Genomic DNA, 24404 nt, shown 5'->3' with positions numbered 1-24404 from the left:
ACACACACTAGGTGTGGTGAACTTACTCTCTGTGTTTGACCCACCCCTTTGTTCCACCCTCTGGCAGGAGAGCAGTGAGCAGCAGCGGTGTCCGCGCTTGGGAATCATTTTGGTGATTTAACCCCCAATTCCAACCCTTGATGCTGAGTGCCAAGCAGGGAGGTAATGGGTCCTATTTTTATAGTCTTTGGTAAGACTCGGCCAGGGTTTGAACTCACAACCTACCGAGCTCAGGGCGGACGCTCTAACCACAAGGCCACTGAGCCGGTCCAAAAGGTGTGTTTATGTGATTACTAGATTAATCTAACAAACTAATCGATAGATTACTCGATTACTAAAATCAATATCTGCAGCCCTAATAACAAGGCATTTTTATTTGTTGTTGATAAATAGAACTGTTCTCACAAAAATGCGAGTCGTAAGATAGAACAAGATTTGATAAAATGGTCATATATACCCAATGGTGTGTATGTTTTTTTTCATGACTGTAAATGACCTATGAGTTGGGCTCACCGGGCTTTGGAATACATGCTAATATACATGTAATATGTATGTCCTCAAAGTTATACAATCATTAGACAAATGAACTTCGCACCGGTAAGGTCTATTCAGGTGTACTGGAGAGGAGGCTACGCCGGATAGTCGAACCTCGGATTCAGAAGGAACAGTGTGGTTTTCGTCCTGGTCGTGGAACTGTGGACCAGCTCTATACTCTCGGCAGGGTCCTTGAGGGTGCATGGGAGTTTGCCCAACCAGTCTACATGTGCTTTGTGGACTTGGAGAAGGCATTCGACCGTGTCCCTCGGGAAGTCCTGTGGGGAGTGCTCAGAGAGTACGGGGTATCGGACTGTCTGATTGGGACGGTCTGCTCCCTGTATGATCAGTGTCAGAGCTTGGTCCGCATTGCCGGCAGTAAGTCGGACACGTTTCCAGTGAGGGTTGGACTCCGTCAAGGCTGCCCTTTGTCACCGATTCTGTTCATAACTTTTATGGACAGAATTTCTAGGCAGAGTCAAGGCGTTGAGGGGATCCGGTTTGGTGGCTGCAGGATTAGGTCTCTGCTTTTTACAGATGATGTGGTCCTGATGGCTTCATCTGGCCTGGATCTTCAGCTCTCACTGGATCGGTTCGCAGCCGAGTGTGAAGCGACTGGGATGAGAATCAGCACCTCCAAGTCCGAGTCCATGGTTCTCGCCCGGAAAAGGGTGGAGTGCCATCTCCTGGTTGGGGAGGAGACCCTGCCCCAAGTGGAGGAGTTCAAGTACCTCGAAGTCTTGTTCACGAGTGAGGGAAGAGTGGAGAGATCGACAGGCGGATCGGTGCGGCGTCAGTAATGCGGACGCTGTATCTATCCGTTGTGGTGAAGAAGGAGCTGAGCCGGAAGGCAAAGCTCTCAATTTACCGGTCGATCTACAATCCCATCCTCACCTATGGTCATGAGCTTTGGGTTATGACCGAAAGGACAAGCTCACAGGTACAAGCGGCCGAAATGAGTTTCCTCCGCCGGGTGGCGGGGCTCTCCCTTAGAGATAGGGTGAGAAGCTCTGTCATCCGGGGGGAACTCAAAGTAAAGCCGCTGCTCCTCCACATCGAGAGGAGACAGATGAGGTAGTTCGGGCATCTGGTCAGGATGCCCCTTCGGACGCTTCCCCGGGGAGGTGTTTAGCGCACACCCGACCGGTAGGAAGCCACGGGGAAGACCCAGGACACGTTGGGAAGACTATGTCTCCCGGCTGGTCTGGGAACGCCTCGGGATCCCCCGGGAAGAGCTGGAAGAAGTGGCTGGGGAGAGGGAAGTCTGGGCTTCCCTGCTTAGGCTACTGCCCCCGCGACGCGACCTCGGATAAGCGGAAGAATATGGATAGATGGATGGAACTTCGCACCGTAGTGTGGAGACTGTCAGAAAGAATAACAGCACAAGCAAACACGGCAGTAGGGCACGTTTTGCATAATTTCCACCCTTTTGTGTCCAACGGTTTACAAGTAGAAGACCTGGCTTACACAAACTAATACATACAGTCTTGTGACGATTATTTATTTGGATATAAAGCCAGGGCTGAATATATATCACTACTATTACTAGATTTTGCTGATACATAGATTGCATTCCTTGCACACTGCACATATTCAATCAGCAGTTATTCTGGGTCATTGCTGCACATTGTTGAATGTACACAATGTTCAACATCTTATATGCAGCCCCTCTATAACAAGGTGCCTTACTGAGGTGGTTCCCTGTGGCTCAAATTGCAACAAATCCAAAAGAACACCTGGGGGTTCTGATTTACCATTAGAGAGAGGCTTTTATCCGCACAGCTATAAACTAACTGCATGGAGACTACACGTTTTCTTGCTGTGGCAGGGTTTTTTTTTTTCACAACAGCTTTGATCCGAAGGCCGTACAGTCTTACACATGTCATTGCAACAATAAGCCATATGTCGACATAATGGCTCGTCTTTAATGAACAACGTATGTTGGGTTGCATGCAAGTTTGTGATTTTAATGAGCCACAACATGTTCTGCTCATTGCCTCCTCACTGTGTTCACTGATGTTGCTGTGTTGTTCACTGATGTTGCTGTGTTGTTCACTGAGGAAATAGTCACGTTTTGTGCAGGGAAACATGGTGAGAAGTGTGAAGTGTGTGCATATTAAAAAGAGAACACGTTCTCTAATGTGAAACTAAAAAGAGGAAGTGCAAAGAGCCCTATTGCAGTAAATCTTAATTTGCATGCAAGTTGAGCTGATGATTTAGCAGCCATCTGTGTGTCTGTAATCTCTCATCACATTATTTTATTACCACTTGTGTTCCCTTTATTTGATTAATTATTTCAACTTTAATTAGTTGATTTTTTTCCTTCCCCTCCCTTATGTAAAGATTAAAGTCAAATTGCTGCGTCATGCCTAGAGCACAGGAACTGGCTGCTGGTTTGGCAGAGTCAAGTTTCTGTTTTGTCCTCTCCTTTGTGCAGCCGTTTGTCTTTCTGCTGTGCCCCCATGGTACCAAGCAGAAATGCTGATTCTGTGTGACACCTTTTTGTCACCAGGAAGTGTCACGTGAAGTGTGGTTGTACAAGATGGAGTTAGAAACCAGATAGTGTCACCTTTGGTTAATAGAATATACATTTGGTCCGCCTGTAGCTAGAAAGTCATTAACAGCATGTTAGTCCTTACCATGGCAACCCCACTTTGCTTGTTCAAGTTGTTTGTACTATTGGTGGACCAGCCTGGACACCCCTACACACATATGCTTTTGCTACTTTTTCATAGATACAGTTTATGTTGACAACCTTTGTGGACCAATTCATCAAGTCCACTGTCTTCTAATTATTGGTTAAAAACGGTCGCTTAAGTTGATATTGACATACTGTACAGGTTGACCACTTTGGTCGACAAAAACAATTGTAGTGGTAGTTTACCTGAAAAATCGCTCCATTAAAGGCCTACTGAAATGCGATTTTCTTATTTAAACGGGGATAGCAGGTCCATTGTATGTGATAAAGTTCGCAACTTTTGGTCGCTGATAAAAAAAGCCTTGCCTGTACCGGAAGTAGCAGACGAGTAGCGTGACGTCACAGGTTGTGGAGTTCCTCACATCTGCACATTGTTTACAATCATGGCCACCAGCAGCGAGAGCGATTCGTACCGAGAAAGCGACGATTTCCCCATTAATTTGAGTGAGGATGAAAGATTCGTGGATGAGGAAAGGGAGAGTGAAGGACTCGAGGGCAGTGGGAGCGATTCAGATAGGGAAGATGCTGTGAGAGGCGGGTGGGACCTGATATTCAGCTGGGAATGACTAAAACAGTACATAAACACAAGACATATATATAAATAAATATAATAAATGATAAATGGGTTGCACTTGTATAGCGCTTTTCTACCTTCAAGGTACTCAAAGCGCTTTGACACTACTTCCACATTTACCCATTCACACACACATTCACACACTGATGGAGGGAGCTGCCATGCAAGGCGCTAACCAGCACCCATCAGGAGCAAGGGTGAAGTGTCTTGCTTAGGACACAACGGACATGACGAGGTTGGTACTAGGTGGGGATTGAACCAGTGACCCTCGGGTTGCGCATGGCCACTCTCCCACTGCGCCACTCTACTCTATTAGCCACAACACAACCAGGCTTATATTTAATATGCCACAAATTAATCCCGCATAACAAACACCTCCCCCCTCCCGTCCATATAACCCGCCGATACAACTCAAACATCTGCACAACACACTCAATCCCACAGCCCAAAGTACCGTTCACCTCCCCAAAGTTCATATAGCACATATATTTCCCCAAAGTCCCCAAAGTTACGTATGCGACATGCACATAGCGGCACGCACGTACGGGCAAGCGATCAAATGTTTGGAAGCCGCAGCTGCGTACTCACGGTACCGCGTCTGCGTATCCAACTCAAAGTCCTCCTGGTAAGAGTCTCTGTTGTCCCAGTTCTCCACAGGCCAATGGTAAAGCTTGACTGTCAACTTTCGGGAACAATGAAACACCGGCTGTGTTTGTGTTGCTGCAGTCGGCCGCAATACACCACTTCCCACCTACAGCTTTCTTCTTTGCTGTCTCCATTGTTCATTGAACAAATTGCAAAAGATTCACCAACACAGATGTCCAGAATACTGTGGAATTTTGCGATGAAAACAGACGACTTAATAGCTGGCCACCATGCTGTCCCAAAATGTCCTCCACAATTCGTGACGTCACGCGCTGACGTCATCATACCGAGACGTTTTCAGCAGGATATTTCGCGCAAAATTTAAAATTGCACTTTAGTAAGCATTGGCATGTGTTGCAATGTTAAGATTTCATCATTGATATATAAACTATCAGACTGCGTGGTCGGTAGTAGTGGGTTTCAGTAGGCCTTTAAAACATACACACATTGACCTTTTGCTCAGTGCAAAGTAAGCTTCAAAATAATAGCAAGGCAACATTTACCTGGATTCTACCACGCCAACTAACAAAATGCACCCGTTTAAATAAAAGATTTGCTCATAAACAAAAGCTTGACTGGAATTGTCGTAAAGGCATACACAACATTAGATAAGAGTACTATATTTGGAAAAAAAAATACAAACACTATGATAATAACATACTGTGCAAACAAATGTTAAAAAATATATCTCCCTTTGTCCTTATGTCTCATACCAAAGTCACAAGCAAATCTGCAAGCAATGGCTGTTTTTGGCTATGTCGACAACGCTTATGTCGACGTGAGTCAACCAAGCCGAGGGGCGTCAACATAAACAGGTTCAACTGAAATTATCTGTTTATCAGTTGGGTCATTTATATGGATGTGCCCATCGATCGACCACCGATTCGTATTGGCTGAAGTTTCTTCTTCAATTTCGTTTTCGCTACCTGCCTCCACACTACAACCATCCGTTTCAATACATGCGTAATCTGTTGAATCGCTTAAGCCGCTGGAATCCGAGTCTGAATCCGAGCTAATGTCGCTATACCTTGCTGTTCTATGCGCCATGTTTGTTTGTGTTGGCATCACTGTGTGACGTCACAGGAAAATGGACGGGTGTATGTAACGATGGTTAAAATCAGGCACTTTGAAGCTTTTTTTTAGGGATATTGCGTGATGGGTAAAACTTTGAAAAAAAATTCGAAAAATAAAATAAGCCACTGGGAACTGATTTTTAATGGTTTTAACCCTTCTGAAATTGTGATAATGTTCCCCTTTAAGGTCAAAAACCAAATGATTTAAAAATAAGTAGTTCTGCTTTTGTTTAGTTCATGTGTACTATTGTTTTTGTCAAACTATTGTAGTACTAAAAGAGAAGAAGGAACTATTTTAAATATTGCGTTGTATTGTCAAAAGCACTCACTTTATATACATTTAAACATATTTACAGTTAATACATGTGATCGGTATTAGCCAATCTCACTCATGGAAGATCGGTATCTGGATCGGCAGCCTAAAACCGTGATCGGCGTTCCTACTCATTTAACTTCAGACCTGTTCTTGTGGCTATGAATTTCAGGGGGAGCCTTAGAGCAAATAAAATCCAATTGTTGCCACTTTAACGAGACGCTGTCTGTCGCAATACATCGTCTTTCTTTCTTTATATATCTCTTTCTCAGCGTGTTATTCTCTCAGGCTCAGCTTGGCAAGCTGAAGGGTTCTCTATGCATTCCAGCTCCGTGCTGAGAATGTGGGCTCCAGAGTCTCGTCAGAAAGGCTCATTCATACTGAAAACAAGAATCCTGCAGGACACAATGATCTTGTTTGAGTTCTAGTGTGCTGTTTGATGGAGCGCCTCATTTACCATCTATTTACTTCATCCATAATGTAGCAGTGTTCAGTGTTAATGAATATCGGTGCACAAATCAATAGAGAGACCGTTTTTAAAGATTAGTCAACTATATTTTCATTTGAATGATTACCTCTGCCAAGGATGTTGCTTGTTTTTTTTAGCAGTATCAGACACTAAATACATCAATACCTTCATTTGTAATTACAAATATTAATTTGTGTAGTTCACACACTGCATTTAAGTCAACTGGAATATAGGATGTACTAGGAGTTTGCAAGGTTACACAAAACCTTTTAGTTGAAAATACAGGTACAGACCGACTTCATGTAAAATTAAACGGTGCCATATTTCGATACTTTTGTTGCTTATGACATCACATCCAAATGGATGCTAGGCACAGGCTTAAAAATGTGGCCAGGAAACAAGCACTCAAGCAGCCCTCAGAACTGACTCAACCAAACTGCCTCTATGTAATGTTGCAATTTTGAATGCCAAAAAAACAAAGTATGCCTGATAGAAAACAGTCAAATGTACAATTAGGCTTCACTTTTCCAAATTGCGCCAGCTCGATGTTAATTTGCCATATAAATGCAACTAATTAGCATTAGCAATTTTACATGGCAATATCAACACCTCTAAATTTGGTCATGAAAACTACAACTAAAATGGACGCTACAATCAAACCGCAAGTGTATAGGAAGGACAGTACTTACAGTACAAACACTTTGTAGGGTGCAACATAAGACAAGACTATTTATCTATACATTCACGTGCACGTATTTATTAAAAATGTTTAGTTTTTCATTAAGTTTTAATTCTGTTACTGTATGTAAAAACGTGCACTGCAACAACATAATTTCCCCACTGTGAGATAAATAAAAGTCTATCCTATCGTACTAAGAAAACAAGATATAACAACTGGACAACACAGTTATCATAATCAGCTCATTGTTAAGATCTAAGAGGGGACCCATGATGATTTTAATCTACATTTAAAACACATCCTTGTGGACCAGTTAATATGCTTTGGTGTAAATTTTGCTCCACAGTCACTTTTATAACCCGTTTTTTGAGTCTGTCTGCAAGATGTTTGATTGGGAAGGCATTCCCTGATTCTAAAAAACCCCACCTGACCCTCCCCAAAAGTATCATTATTTATCTTTTGAAAATGTACAACTTAAAGGCCTACTGAAACCCACTACTACAGACCACGCAGTCTGATAGTTTATATATCAATGATGAAATGTAAACATTGCAACACATGCCAATACGGCCGGGTTAGCTTACTAAAGTGCAATTTTAAATTTTGCGCGAAATATCCTGCTGAAAACGTCTCGGTATGATGACGCCAGCACGTGACGTCACGGATTGTAGAGGACATTTTGGGACAGCATGGTGGCCAGCTATTAAGTCGTCTGTTTTCATCGCAAAATTCCACAGTATTCTGGACATCTGTGTTGGTGAATCTTTTGCAATTTGTTCAATGAACAATGGAGACAGCAAAGAAGAAAGCTGTAGGTGGGAAGCGGTGTATTGCGGGCGGCTGCAGCAACACAAGCACAGCCGGTGTTTCATTGTTTACATTCCCGGAAGATGACAGTCAAGCTTTACCATTGGCCTGTGGAAAACTGGGACAACAGAGATTCTTACCAGGAGGACTTTGAGTTGGATGCGCAGACGCGGTACCGTGAGTACGCATGCAGCTGCGGCTTCCAAACATTTGATCGCTTGCCCGTACGTGCGTGCCGCTACGTGCATGTCACGTACGTAACTTTGGGGAAATATATGTGCTGTATGAACTTTGGGAAGGTGAACAGTACTTTGGGCTGTGGGATTGAGTGTGTTGTGCAGGTGTTTGAGTTGTATTGGCGGGTTATATGGACGGGAGGGGGAAGGTGTTTGTTATGCGGGATTAATTTGTGGCATATTAAATATAAGCCTGGTTGTGTTGTGGCTAATAGAGTATATATATGTCTTGTGTTTATTTACTGTTTTAGTCATTCCCAGCTGAATATCAGGTCCCACCCGCCTCTCACAGCATCTTCCCTATCTGAATGGCTCCCACTGCCCTCTAGTCCTTCACTCTCACTTTCCTCATCCACAAATCTTTCATACTCGCTCAAATTAATGGGGAAATCGTCGCTTTCTCGGTCCGAATCGATCTCGCTGCTGGTGGCCATGATTGTAAACAATGTGCAGATGTGAGGAGCTCCACAACCTGTGACGTCACGCGCATATCGTCTGCTACTTCCGGTACAGGCAAGGCTTTTTTTATCAGCGACCAAAAGTTGCGTACTTTATCGTCGATGTTCTCTACTAAATCCTTTCAGCAAAAATATGGCAATATCGCGAAATTATCAAGTATGACACATAGAATGGACCTGCTATCCCCGTTTAAATAAGAAAATCACATTTCAGTAGGCCTTTAAATATATACAGTATCTTGATGTCGTCACCGCCGTCTTTTTTCCAGACACATTTGAAAATAAACAAACATGTGTTAGACAATGCATACATTCCTAAAGTGGCAATATATATGTATCGAAATATAGTACTAAAGTATTGGTGAGAAAAAAATCTATGTTAGTAAGAAAAATGCTGCAAATGCATTGCTAGAACAGGTGGCCATCAATCACTGTCAATAAAATATGACCTTGTCAACCTTTAAAAATCTTTGTTTCATCCTCTGTTTGTGACAGGAGCTGCATGGTTTTTACTCTTTTTGGATCAACACACAAGCATCTCACTCAGAAGGGTTTGTGAGAGTTTCTCATGAGGGTATTTTTGGAACTCAGGAGGAAGTACTTTTGCTCAGCGGATGGGAATCTAAGGCCTATTTTTGGAGGTAAATGGAAAAAGGCTTAAAATGGAAACAAATACATGCTTGAAAGTGATAACTTGTAGCATTATAGCAGGGAATTGAACATTTCATTCGCTTTAGTGCCCCTGCTGTAATACACTAGAAAGTCACTACTTGTCAGTTTCAACTCAACATACATTTGTCCCCTGCTGGCTGTGAAAGAGCTTAAGGCTGGGCCGATAACACGATATCAATATATATTGCGATAGACACATACTCGATATCAATATCAAATGCGTTCGATAAAATATTTGATATATATTTATATTTTTGGTCGGGAAAAAAAATGAAATTATGAAGCAAGATTCGTTCCATGGAGTCACTCGCGCTTTGGGAACCCAGCGAACAGGAAACAGGAAGTCTCACTGAGCAATGGGAGGGACACGCTAACAGCGTGCACAAAAAGGGCCTCGCTAGGAAGAAGCACCGCAAAGTAACCAAAATTAAGAGGAAAAAAGATTATTGCAATGTGGGAATGTTTCACACAAAAAGGAGCAAGTATGCTGAAATTGTTGGAAAGTGGCGGCAACAAAAAAGTCTAAACTAAATCCCCCATAGCAGTTTGAAAAATCTGCACTCCAAGATGTTTGATATCTATTCAAGTACATTTTTTCTGAAAGTGATTGAGAATCAATTTTATTGTTTACTTTTAGGCTAATTAAAAATGATTGACCTTTCAATTAAAATGGTAGAAAATAAAGTTTTTTTTGTGTTTTAACGGGTTACTTGCATTACTGTTTGTATTATTATTACACATTATAATTATATGTGTGTTTAATTTGGTCTCAAACATTAATATTGTTTGTCGGCAATAATGTGTGGCATAATATATTGTCCTGCAAAATCGTGATGTGGGATCAGAGCCAAGGATGTCGTTCTGGCTTGCGCAGCCCTTTGAGACACTTGTGATTAAGGGCTATATAAATAAACTTTGATTGATTGATTGATTGAGCTAAAATGCTGATCTGTCTGAGCACGCTCTCGCTGGCGTCACACGTCCAAACAGGCACCGCCTTTTAAAGGCACACACCCATACACTCTGTTCTCGTGAAACATCTTCAAACTGCAAATATAAGATATTTGACGTTTTGTTTTTTAAGTACCGCATTAATTATTGTCCCTAATAATTATGTTAGTAATTCAATTTATTTTTGGGAAAGTAACGTGTACTTATAATGAATAATTTTTTTTGAAGTGAAGTGAATTATATTTATATAGCGCTTTTCTCTAGTGACTCAAAGCACTTTATATAGTGAAACCCAATATCTAAGTTACATTTAAACCAGTGTGGGTGGCACTGGGAGCAGGTGGGTAAAGTGTCTTGCCCAAGGACACAACAGCAGTGACTAGGATGGCGGAAGCGGGGATCGAACCGGCAACCCTCAAGTTGCTGGCACAGCCGCTCTACCAACCGAGCTATATATATACTATATATAAAGTAATTTGTCAAACATTGCTCAAGAGGAAGTACCTTTGCTCAATGGACTAAAATTTAAGTTAAAAATGAAAATGAATAAATGTTAGAAATTAACAAGAAATAGTATTACAGCACAAAATTCTACATTCCATGTATTGTCATTTTTGTGTTTTCATACCTACATTTGGTTTTCCAGTGTCCATGCACACTTAATGTAACTATTGGTCATACGCCGTGTGCCTTCCGTACACAAGGGGGGCGCTTATTTCCTTTAAGCACGGATTTGTATTGCTTTTTCGGTTGAGAATGACACATACTTGCCAACCTTGAGACCTCCGATTTCGGGAGGTGGGGGGTGGGGGGCATGGTCGGAGGCGTGGTCGGGGGTGGGGCGGGGGCGTGGTTAAGAGGGGAGGAGTATATTTACAGCTAGAATTCACCAAGTCAAGTATTTTATATATAAGAAATACTTGACTTGAGGGACGGCGTGGCGCAGTGGAAGAGTGGCCGTGCGCGACCCGAGGGTCCCTGGTTCAATCCCCACCTAGTACCAACCTCGTCATGTCCGTTGTGTCCTGAGCAAGACACTTCACCCTTGCTCCTGATGGGTGCTGGTAGCTCCTTGCATGGCAGCTCCCTCCATCAGTGTGTGAATGTGTGTGTGAATGGGTAAATGTGGAAGTAGTGTCAAAGCGCTTTGAGTACCTTGAAGGTAGAAAAGCGCTATACAAGTACAACCCATTTATCATTTATCATTTATGACTTTCAGTGAATTCTAGCTATGTATATATATATATATATATATATATATAAAAAGAGAAATAAGAGAAATACTTGAATACTCATTGTTGAGTTAAGGGTTGAATTGTCCAGCCTTGTTCTATTCTCTGTCACTATTTTTCTAACCATGCTGAACACCCTCTCTGATGATGCATTCTGCTTCGTCTCCTTGTTGTGTGCGCAGTTGTGCACTGCACTCTCTAAAAGCCGTAGATGTTATTGTCACATATGAGGGGCGGCGTGGCGAAGTTGGTAGAGTGGCCGTGCCAGCAATCGGGGGTTCAATCCCCACCTTCTACCATCCTAGTCAAGTCCGTTGTGTCCTTGGGCAAGACACTTCACCCTTGCTCCTGATGGCTGCTGGTTAGCGCCTTGCATGGCAGCTCCCGCCATCAGTGTGTGAATGTGTGTGTGAATGGGTGAATGTGGAAATACTGTCAAAGCGCTTTGAGTACCTTGAAGGTAGAAAAGCGCTATACAAGTATAACCCATTTATCATTTATATGCATGTACAGTAGATGGCAGTATTGTCCTGTTTAAGAGTGTCACAACATTGCTGTTTACGGCAGACGAACTGCTTTACGGTAGACGAAAACGTGACTGCTGTTGTTGTGTGTTGTTGCCGCGCTGGGAGGACGTTAATGAAACTGCCTAACAATAAACCCACATAAGAAACCAAGAACTCGCCCTCGATCATTCTACAGTTATAACGTGATTGGGCAGGCACGCTGTTTATATTGTGGGAAAGCGCATGTGAAAACAGGCTGTCGACACGTCACTCAGGTCCGCATGGATCTGGAGGGGGCGTGGCCTCCAGCTCCGCCTGAATTTCGGGAGATTTTCGGGAGAAAATTTGTCCCGGGATGTTTTCGGGAGAGGCACTGAATTTCGGGAGTCTCCCGGAAAATCCGGGAGAGTTGGCAAGTATAGAATGACATCACATCATAACGAGGCATCTGCGGCTCCTTACTAGTCAACAGCACAGTCCTTGTAACGGATATCTGCTGTAATATTGGCGTATATTAGAAATAATAAGTCTCTAATAGCTATGCTGATGTTAAATAGCAGACAGCATCAAGTAATGATCATAGACTAAGACCCTACTACCAAAGAAGGTCTCAGAGCAGATCGATGCAGGTCTGGTGGGAGAGAGTTGTTTTCAAATGAATTTTCGGACTGAGAATCATGGAAACAAAACGTTCAAACGTATAGGAGTTCATTCAAAAGGCTGCGTGGATTGATGGAAGGAGTTTTAAATCTGAAGGAAATGACTGTGCCCCAGTACTACTCCAGAGGGTTGCTATTGCTGTGGACAATCTTGCCAGTTGTACGGAATACAGAGTTGTTGCTCATCAGTTTGTAGTGCACAAATGCTGTGTGAAGAGGTTTGTGTACGCTTTCTTCTTTGCCGTTTCTTTTTCCTGGTTCTTTCTCTTCCATCTCACTCGTATTTTGTGTGTTCTGGAGTCCGAATGAAGCCGCATTCTCCATTGCCTTAGCTACCTTCTTAAATACATTTGTTGCTTTCTTTTTCTCCCATTGATGCACTTTGAAATGTTCCGTTCTTTTAATTTGTGAAAGAAATAAAGTCTCATCTTAATTGTTGCCTGTTTTGATTAAATGGTATCTTCTTCCTGGTTATATCCTGTGCGATCAGACTTGCACATGCGCGTTTTTGCGAAGAGTACCCTTTGGCAGCACACATTCACTCGAGAGAGCTGGTTTCCAATCACATAATCTAGGTGTGTTAGTCCAGTTTTTTAAAGGGGAACATTATCACAATTTCAGAAGGGTTAAAACCATTAAAAATCAGTTCTCAGTGGCTTATTTTATTTTTTCGAAGTTTTTTTCAAAATTTTACTCATCACGCAATATCCCTAAAAAGAAAGCTTCAAAGTGCCTGATTTTAACCATCGTTATATACACCCGTCCATTTTCCTGTGACGTCACACAGTGATGCCAATACAAACAAACATGGCGGTTAGAACAGCAAGGTATAGCGACATTAGCTCGGATTCAGACTCGGATTTCAGTGGCTTAAGCGATTCAACAGATTGCGCATGTATTGAAACGGATGGTTGTAGTGTGGAGGCAGGTAGCGAAAACGAAATTGAAGAAGAAACTGAAGCTATTGAGCCATATCGGTTTGAACTGTATGCAAGCGAAACCGACGAAAACGACACGACAGCCAGCGACTCAAGAGAAAGCGAGGACGAATTCGGCGATCGCCTTCTAACCAACGATTGTTATGTGTTTGTTTGGCATTAAAGGAAACTAACAACTATGAACTAGGTTTACAGCATATGAAATACATTTGGCAACAACATGCACTTTGAGAGGGCAGACAGCCCAGTTTTCATCAATTAATATATTCTGTAGACATACCCTCATCCGCTCTCTTTTCCTGAAAGCTGATCCGTCCAGTCCAGTTGGAAATGCATCTGCTTTGAGTGTCGCAGGATATCCACACATTCTTGCCATCTCTGTCGTAGCATAGCTTTCGTCGGTAAAATGTGCGGAACAAACGTCCAATTTCTTGCCACTTTCGCATCTTTGGGCCACTGGTGCAACTTGAATCCGTCCCTGTTCGTGTTGTTACACCCTCCGACAACACACCGACGAGGCATGATGTCTCCAAGGTACGGAAAACAGTCGAAAAAACGGAAAATAACACAACTGATTTGACTCGGTGTTTGTAATGTGTTTGAGAAAATGGCGGATTGCTTCCCGAGAGCGAATAATAGAAAGGCGTTTAATTCGCCAAAATTCACCCATTTAGAGTTCGAAAATCGGTTAAAAAAATATATGGTCTTTTTTCTGCAACATCAAGGTATATATTGACGCTTACATAGGTCTGGTGATAATGTTCCCCTTTAAAAGCCAAACATGACCAGTTTAAGGTGTTTCCATGGGTTGCAGGATGCTTCTTTAGAGCCAAATTATTTGAGAAATGAGACTAGTTTAGTGCATGGAAACGTCGTCAGTGAGACGTGCTGATTGGAAGGACAGCCTATTGATTGACACATTTGGAAGCTGCTGCCCGGCGGCTGTGATCTGTTTTCCGAGGTGGACAGTTAGGTCACAGGGGGGTGAAGAAAGAGGAGGGTTAATGCAGGCCAGAGGACATAACCTAAAAAGGAAGCACAATGAAAAGGGGGAAGTAAAAGAGGGACTACTGTTGTGTGCTCTGTATGAAAATTGATCCCTTTTCTTGCCATGTACTGCTACTTATAGGCGAATTGCACTTTTTTGAAATTTTGTCTATATTTCACAATCTTTATGTAAGACAAGAACACATATGTTTTTCTTTTTTAATGCATTGTAACGCAAAAATAAACGCTAGCACGAGTCAGCTAACAATGGAGGTAATGGGCTTTGCTCTATTCCGCCTATAGAGTGCTCTAAATAAATCCAAAAACATCCATCATGCTGTAAATATGAATTTAATGCAAAGGTGTGAATCTTTGGGCACTTAAAGATTAGATCTGATTCCGATTCCCGGAGCGACGATTTGATTCAACACAATTCTCAATTCAAACCAATTCTTGCAATGTATTATTTGACATAATAATTGTAATGAACCTTTTTCAAAACAGGTTACAGGTTAGAAAAGCTCATCATCAAAAACCACTTTTTTATCAATTTAGAATCGGAATGAATGTCTTTTTGTACACCCCTAATGTAATGTAGGAACAGGCACATGTCATATTAACATATCTTGTTCATTTTAAGCATACGGCGGAGCAATTTCACAGACTCATCACAACGTTCGTTATTTCTTTCAACAACAACTACTAATCGTGGCAGACATCATAAGAGCCAGCAACAACTACTTTGGGACAAATGATGATCCAGAACCTTATATATTGAGCCTGAATTTTAGGAGGATGAGCTACAAGTTTTGGGTGATAAGCAGATCCAGCAAGTGGCACTATTGCTAAAGGCTAAACAAGAAATACAACTACAAACATAATCAGACAATCACTTACTGTACAATGTCTGCTCTCACTGGGATGCCAATTTATGGGATGTTGATATCTTCCCGTTAAGATGAAAAATTAATCATAATCCTCACGCAGGTAAAAAAAAATAAAAATAGCCGCGAACAATCGTCTTTAAGTTACTTTCTCGCTATATCCGGGTCGTAGTTTAATGTCAAAGTTGACCAACTTCTCGGTGTGTAGCCCAAACCTTCAACTATACAAGTGAGGGGCATGATTTATAATCTAAAATGAACTTTTACCAACTCAGAGGCGCTCACTGGCTCAATATGTCAATCACTGCATAAGTTAGTTAGCTCTCTGTGAATTGTGAGGGCACTAGAACAAGCTAGTCAGATTACTTCTAGACCTCCACCCCAGATCCCACCTCACTCTTATCCACTTCTCCAAAGTGGGCTGGCTCAGGGTGGAGGACTGAGTAAAACAACTTGCACTGAGCCTAGTCTATAAAATCCGCTACACCTCCCTGATACCGAAGTACATGTCAAACTACTTCCTTAACGTAAATGACCGCCATAACCACAACACCAGGGGGAGCTCCACTAACCACGTTAAACCCAGATTCCGAACTAACAAAGGTCTTAACTCATTCTCTTTCTATGCCACATCAATGTGGAATGCGCTCCCAACAGGTATAAAAGAAAGGGCATCTCTATCCTCCTTCAAAACCGCAATAAAAGTTCACCTCCAGGCAGCTACAACCCTAAACTAACACCCTCCGCGGATTGTTAATAATCAAATGTAAACAATCAAATGCAGATACTTTTTCTTATGCTTTCTGATCTCTCTCTGTCTCTCTCTCTTTCTCTCTCTCTCTCTCTCTCTCTCTACCCACTACTTGCTGTCCATATCCTACCAAGTCAGACCTACACTGTTCCAATATCCATTTCTCTGTTCTCAATTGTTGATGACTGATGATAACAACCAAACCTAACCCCCCCCACCCTCCACACCCCGGATTGTAAATAATGTAAATGATTCAATGTGATTATCTTGTGTGATGACTGTATTACAAATGATAAATGGGTTATACTTGTATAGCGCTTTTCTACCTTCAAGGTACTCAAAGCGCTTTGACAGTATTTCCACATTCACCCATTCACACACACATTCACACACTGATGGCAGGAGCTGCCATTCAAGGCACTAACCAGCAGCCATCAGGAGCAAGGGGTGAAGTGTCTTGCCCAAGGACACAACGGTCGTGACTAGGATGGTAGAAGGTGGGGATTGAACCCCAGTAACCAGCAACCCTCCGAATGCTGGCACGGCCACTCTACCAACTTCGCCATTATGATGATAGTATATATCTGATAGTATATATCTGTATCATGAATCAATTTAAGTGGACCCCGACTTAAACAATTTGAAAAACGTATTCGGGTGTTACCATTTAGTGGTCAATTGTACGGAATATGTACTTCACTGTGCAACCTACTAATAAAGTCTCAATCAATCAATCAAAACTAAAAGTAGTTTCTCGGCGTTAGTTCTCATAACAACAATGTCACTATTGGTTAATATGCAGGTTACAAGATGTACATGGAGTATTGTTGGTGGTTTTTGGAGGGCATTTTGGGTGCAATAAATGACTCCTATTAGCTTCATTGTTAGACATCTCATATTTTCCGTATATTACAAGTTTAAATTGCATTAAAAAAGGAAAAAAATATGTGTCCTTGGCTTACATAGGGTTTGTAAAAGGCTAAATTCCAAAAAAGTGCAGTCCCCCTTTAACTCTGTTTAATCTTATCAGATATAATGGTTAATAAATAATTGTCAGTATTAACCCTTGGCTGAACGTACAGACCAGCTGTTATGCTTAGGGCTACGCTTTTTTAGATTAAGGAAAACCTCCCCTTCCTCTCTTTTGTGGGGTTATTAAAGATCCCCACTCCCCGTCCCCTATGTGGCTTGCCCTCATTAGACACGGGCAATAGCACATGTTCAGATCATGCTAAAAGCTTATCATCACATAGTGGGGCTGCGCAGAGAGCATGCTGGGAGCTTGGGATAGAAGGGGAGGCACTTTGCCACATGTATACGCTTCATGAGGTGAACTTCAGGGAACCCTGGCCCGCACACTGCTCAAATATAATCTAATTGTAATAGCAGTTATAATATGAGTTTGAATATAGCCACTGTGGTTATTTGGTTCTGCTCTTTATGCATTAACACTGGGGGTGTAACGATACATGTATTCGTATTTGCTACAAAGGTGTACCGAAATCCCACGCGATACTCATAAAAAATTAAGGTCAAGTAATGTTTCTTGCATGTTTATTTACTCAATAATGAAATACAAGCAAGCAGTCACCAAAGGTGAAGTATTCGCTGCAAGAGTGTAGATTGAGACATGCGGGACACCTCAACATGCCTGGGGATTACCACAACATTGAAAGAGCTACGGGGCAGCACGGTGGTAGAGGGGTTAGTGCGTCTGCCTCACAATATGAAGGTCCTGAGCAGTCCTGGGTTCAATCCCGGGCTCGGGATCTTTCTGTGTGGAGTTTGCATGTTCTCCCCGTGACTGCGTGGATTCCCTCCGGGTACTCTGGCTTCCTCCCAACTCCAAAGACATGCATCTGGGAATAGGTTGATTGGTAACACTAAATGATCCCTAGTGTGTGAATGTGAGTGTGAATGTTGTCTGTCTATCTGTGTTGGCCCTGTGAGGAGGTGGCGACTTGTCCAGGGTGTACCCCGCCTTCCGCCCGATTGTAGCTGAGATAGGCTCCAGCGACCCCGAAGGGATTAAGCGGTAGAAATTGGATGGATGGATGGATGAAAGAGCTACTTCAGAAGCATGAAGCCCAGTGACCAGCGGGAGTTATTCATAGGTAGTAGTAGTATATGTAGAATATATTTATATTATGTATATATTATATTATTTATTATTATTACTGTCTATTGTGAGCGAACTGTGGTGCTGAATTTTCCCCAGGGATCAATAAAGTACTTTCTATTCTATTCTATTCTAGTGCTAAGCAGACAGAGCTTGGAAACACTCTTTTGTCGTTTGGTAAAACTTCGCCTTCCCGGTGAATTACATAAATCAGGTGTGTCCAAAGTGCAGCCCAGATGCTGTTTGTGGGCTTAGTTCATTTTGATTGGCACATGGTGCATTGTAGAAATAAAGTAAACAAAAAAGCCCAGCAGAAACCAAAAAATAGTGCAAAAATGTGTAATGTAATGTAATTTTTATAATCAGGGATGCACAATAGTTTTTTTCAAGCTGATACAATACCAATTGCTATCTGCTTTCCAAGAACAATACCAATAACGATAACTTCCTTATGTCTATACTTTCTTTTAAATATGAATTTAACTGTAGTTTGTGCACACCTGGAGGTAAGAAAGACTCAAACAACGGTGAATTTGACAAACTGTACCTGTAAATGTGTTCTAACTAAATGTGAATCTCTACTATTATAGGGCTAATATCACACATTCATAAATCAGTAGTGAATCATATGTGCTTATTTTCTTCAGTTATCAGTGTATGCAGATGAATGAATTTTTGCGCAGAGAATTCCTTCTCTTAAATGAGTAAAATAAGGAGCGGAATGTGCGTGTATGTCTTCATGAATATGCAGAATATACTGTATGCTGATCATCAGAATGCCCACAATACTGGGAGGAGAAGATGTAAATATAATTATCCAGCACGCACATTTTGATTTATAGCAAGGCTTATACTGTTCTGTAGGCGCTATTTTGCGTCTTTATTTAGTATGTCTGAAAAGTATGTGAAAACTGACACAGTTACACACACGGCTGTCAGAAAGGAGCAAAAACAGTAGATGGACAGAAAATCCTTCGTCCTATGTTTGTGTGTGTCAACATATTTAGACTGTCGGAAATAAAAAAATATATATATACGTATTGGTTATTTAGCAATATCACTTTATATCTGTTGGATAACTTAAGGGGCTGAATAAAACAAATGTAATTGAAGCGTGTTCGTTTCTGCTATCGTGTGTTTTTAAACGTTGTTCATTTTTTCATTTAGGAAATATATTATACAGTACTATATCTCCCATGTTAAAAAAAAAAAAAAAAGTATTTCGTTATGCATTTTCCTGCATTCGGATCATTCCAGACGCATGAATGAGCTGTTGGGTTGTGCGCCTCCCTGCAGAGCGCATTGTCAGTGTGTTTAAAAATAGTTTCTGTTGTCTCGATTGCATTTCTATATTGCAGAAATTTTTTTACATATTGTATAAGCTGCTAGTTCATCAACATCGCACACATGTTGTAGACAATAGTAACAAAGAATTTGGAGTATTTCCATGACCACAGCCAGTAGTACACACAAACCCTCATTTAAATAACGCGGCCTGACCAGTTATCATTTGCATATACAATCTTAGTACTGTAGATCACATGCAACACACCCACTAATAGTATACTTAACTTTATTAGCTTACACACAGTGTTTAGCACATGGTATTTGAATCTTTGTAGATCAGGCCCAAAATGTCTTCCTTTGAAACAGTAAAGAATACCCACACAATCGGCAGCATGGTTGTTTACACTACGAGTGTCTAGATCCGATATCAGCAAAAAAACAAGTATCTGATGATATCAGCTTGCATATAAAACCTCTGATATAAGCTCCAATGCAAGCAGTCCTGCTCGTGCAAGGCTGGGCAGGAGGTTAACATCGAAATGTCCTCCAAAAAGCTCACAAGGTTGGTCTTTTATTGTATAATGGGGAAGTAATTAAAGGTAAACATGGTAAGCTACACTGTAGGCTACTGTACACAACAGCTAAGTACACAACAGCAGACAAGCTTGACATATGTAAAAGGTGTCCGTAATTGAATAATATTGCTGTCTAAATCATAACATATATCAGTATAAACAAGTATGAATCATTTTAGTTGCATATTACTTAAAAAGACAAAGTATCCAAAGCAGAAGCGTATTAGAAAGTATCCAGTAACAAACGTGTCCATATCATTCAACTTACTGGGTCATAAACTTAACTTAATTAAGTATTGTGACCACTAGGTGTTGCCAAAAAAAATACCACCACACATGTCTTTGTAATTGAAGACCGCATAAGTAAATTCTCAGTTAATGAATAGGTTAGTGTTTTTAATAACTTCCATTGTTCTCTGTTTGAGTATTTTCACTTGATCAAGCCTTTTCTAACATTCCACACTACAACATGATTAATGGCCTACTGAAACCCACTACTACCGACCACGCAGTCTGATAGTTTATATATCAATGATGAAATCTTAACATTGCAACACATGCTAATACGACCAGGTTAGCTTAATAAAGTGCAATTTTAAATTTTGCGCGAAATATCCTGCTGAAAACGTCTCGGTATGATGACGTCAGCGCGTGACGTCACGGATTGTGGAGGACATTTTGGGACAGCATGGTGGCCAGCTATTAAGTCGTCTGTTTTCATTGCAAAATTCCACAGTATTCTGGACATCTGTGTTGGTGAATCTTTTGCAATTTGTTCAATGAACAATGGAGACAGCAAAGAAGAAAGCTGTAGGTGGGGAGCGGTGTATTGCGGCTGACTGCAGCAACACAAACACAGCCGGTGTTTCATTGTTTACATTCCCGGAAGATGACAGTCAAGCTTTACCATTGGCCTGTGGAGAACTGGGACAACAGAGACTCTTACCGGGAGGACTTTGAGTTGGATACGCAGACGCGGTACCGTGAGTACGCATGCAGCTGCGGCTTCCAAACATTTGATCGCTTGCCCGTACGTCCGTGCCCCTATGTGCATGTCACGTACGTAACTTTGGGGACTTTGGGGAAATATATGTGCTGTATGAACTTTGGGGAGGTGAACGGTACTTTGGGCTGTGGGATTGAGTGTGTTGTGCAGGTGTTTGAGTTGTATTGGCGGGTTATATGGACGGGAGGGGGGAGGTGTTTGTTATGCGGTATTAATTTGTGGCATATTAAATATAAGCCTGGTTGTGTTGTGGCTAATAGAGTATATATATGTCTTGTGTTTATTTACTCTTTTAGTCATTCCCAGCTGAATATCAGGTCCCACCCGCCTCTCACAGCATCTTCCCTCGCTGAATGGCTCCCACTGCCCTCTAGTCCTTCACTCTCACTTTTCCTTCACTCTCACTTTCCTCATCCACGAATCCTTTCAGCAAAAATATGGCAATATCGCGAAATTATCAAGTATGACACATAGAATGGACCTGCTATCCCCGTTTAAATAAGAAAATCGCATTTCAGTAAGCCTTTAAGGTACGTGCTCTGGTTGATATGGTATTGGATTAATATCGGTATCGGCCAATAATCAAAACTCCAATATCATTATAGTATCGAAAGTGAACAAGTTGTATCAGGACAATTCTAGTTTACTCTGTAAGCTCAGCGGATGTTGGCCCCAACCCACCTACAGCACAGTATGGGTATTCTCACCTCATTTAAGCATATTTTTCATTTGTTATTGGAGCTATTTTTTAACGTTATCGAATTTATCGGTGTGACATGATAATTCCTCACATTGGCCGGTTCCAATAATTACTGTGAACACTTAGTAATAATTATTAATACCACAAAGCAAAACATACGTGTATTTTTTAATTTATTATAAATATCAAAGTGGCCCCACACATTCAGTGGTGGGAAAAGTTTGGACAGCCGTGACGTAAGCGGACATTGTTCAAGTACAATCTGGTACTATTAATACTGCCATTCAGCCAGTAAGGAAGATACATATATTACAAATAAAATAACAATCAGCTTCATTTTAGAGGAAGCGGTTAAGGTCCGATTTTCCTGCGGTTAGAGCTGGCCGATCATTAGAGGTGGTTGTCATGGAGATGTGTCATGTGTTGACAAGCGTTCTAAGGCTGATATTCCTAATCATTAGTTAATGATGGATTTATTTGTATGCTTGTGAATGGTTGTTGTACTGGGACATGCACATTTAAAAACACAGAATATCCAGAAAATGTCCAAGAAAGAATCCTCATGGTCTTTCCATACAGCAACACCACACAATCAATCAATCAATCAATCAAACTTTATTTATAAGCGCTTTTCATACATTATAGAAATGCAATGCAAAGTGCTTTACAGAGTTAAAAACAATACCCCGATGACCCATATACCCCATTATCACATACGTACGCACGGACACAGATACCAAACACAAACACACACACACACAACATACACACTTATGCAACTATATGGACAAATGATTGCATGGCTGAATACAGAGGAGACATGTGAGTAAACACTATCACAGGAGCCATCTGCACCAGGAGGTCATCAGACCATGGCCACCAGGACACTGACACAAAGTGCCCCTACAAGCATGGCCGATAACCCCTGAGGCAGATGGTTCATCTGAGGAACATTGGAAAATTAAAATAATAAAACTTGTAAAATAGTAAGAACCATGAGTAGAGATAAATAATAAAATACAAGTAAGACAAATGAAGATTATTAGAAAAAATAAAATGAATATACAGTAAATAAATAAATATAACTAAATAAAATCTTATTCAGCAGTTACTTTATTAATATGTGATTCACAACTGATGGAGTTGTATAATGTCAAATTGCTTGCATTATAGCAAGTAATAGTAAATATTGGGATAGCATACTATTATTATCATTATATGATTATTTGCAATGATAGCAGAGGAAATCACAACAACTATAGTTTCAGCATGTGAGTTTATTAATTTATATAGGTTATAAAATCCATTGTTCTTTAAATGATCAGTTTTGTGTCATTTTGTTTGCTCTGTTGTTGTCAAAGTCCTCCTTGATTATTCTGCACAGCAAAAAAAAAAAGAAGGGTTAAATACAAGATCACAATAATCATTAATAGAAGTAAACATTTTCAAATAACATGCAAATGTACACAAAAAACAGCAAAAACTAATGCCAGTATATTGATGCACACGTTTACAGTACTTAATTATTCCGGCCACAGAATAATAGAACATAATTAAGTCAATTAAATGAAAAGATGTTAAGCTGCAAACATTGAAAAAAAGCTACGATCATAAAGCTATCTGCAATGGCCAGATATATGGCTCTCCGTTGGGGTAAAGAGAGGTGCAGAGCACGGAGGTCGCCTAACATTTCTATAGTCGAGGTCTGGTATTTGAACACAAATATATATCACTACTGTCATCCCAGCTTGACATGTCTGCTTTTAGCGGTTTTAAATGAATAAATAAAGCTATGCTTACCTTTTAAAGTCACTCTTTCCGCTCTGCGTAGTGTCGCGATGTTGTATATAATTTTCACAGTTAAGCGTGCAAAGGATCTCGATACATGAAAGGACGCGAAGTGTACACGGATGCAACCTTTCTGCTAATGGGAGAAAAGGGCACAATTGTTGACCGGATTCGAAGGACACGCTGGACTTTTTTAAAAATTGGGACAGCCTTCGTACACCGCGTTGACGTCTGCACCCCACAAATGTGCACTGCAAAGGATGCAGCCGCTGAATTGAGACACATATTTTGAAACTGTGCATTAGCTGGCCTCGTGGCAGCAGGGACAAGTTGAATAACAGGGGTCCCAGTATCGAGGCTTGAGGAACCCCACATGTCAAATTGGTCAGACACAGTTTCAGTATATCCTGTGATTGAGACAGGACCTGAACCAGTTCAGAGCAGTGAGTGAGTACACATAGAGATAAAAATAAATCAACTGATTCATGTCAGGATGTTTTTTCTTCCTACAGAAAGGTTGCTTGAGCACATAAAAAGCACCACAAGGTCTTTTAATTTGTACTCTATTATGTCTGAGAGGACCCATAAGTCTTTTGCTAATTGTTGTATTGTGTGTGGACTGAGGAGTGGGGACAGTGCGGCCACATCTGCTGTCCTTCAATAGCCAAGGTCTTGTGTGTGGAACATGGAAAACACACACAGACACATTATCTGCAGCGTGATTAAAGGGGTGTGACTTGGCATGCTAATATGTTCCCCCAATTCCATTATGTATGAGTTGCATCTGAATAATACTTCTCAAACTAGGACACCCATGCAAATGCAGATTCATGTTTGGCTATTGGGTCTGCATTTCTAGTGGA

General features: G+C 41.2%; 1 protein-coding gene across 3 annotated transcripts in view; it reads left to right on the top strand.

Annotated features, from left to right (window-relative positions):
- The window catches only part of fgd4a (FYVE, RhoGEF and PH domain containing 4a), a 138073-nt gene that overhangs the window by 35985 nt on the left and 77684 nt on the right, over positions 1-24404 (top strand). The window contains exon 1 of one of the 3 annotated variants that reach the window (XM_061970172.1): positions 68-162. The exons of the other annotated variants lie outside the window; for them this stretch is intronic. Within the exon in view, the coding sequence (XP_061826156.1) occupies positions 141-162 (22 nt within the window). The 5' untranslated portion in view covers positions 68-140. Of the gene's footprint in view, positions 1-67; positions 163-24404 lie in introns of those variants that run through there. 3 annotated transcript variants of the gene reach the window in all.

This window comes from Nerophis lumbriciformis, linkage group LG10, assembly GCF_033978685.3.
Source record: "Nerophis lumbriciformis linkage group LG10, RoL_Nlum_v2.1, whole genome shotgun sequence".
Classification (NCBI taxonomy): Eukaryota; Metazoa; Chordata; class Actinopteri; order Syngnathiformes; family Syngnathidae; genus Nerophis; species Nerophis lumbriciformis.
Note: the sequence above shows the minus strand (reverse complement) of the source record. Positions and strands in the feature narration are given on the sequence as shown.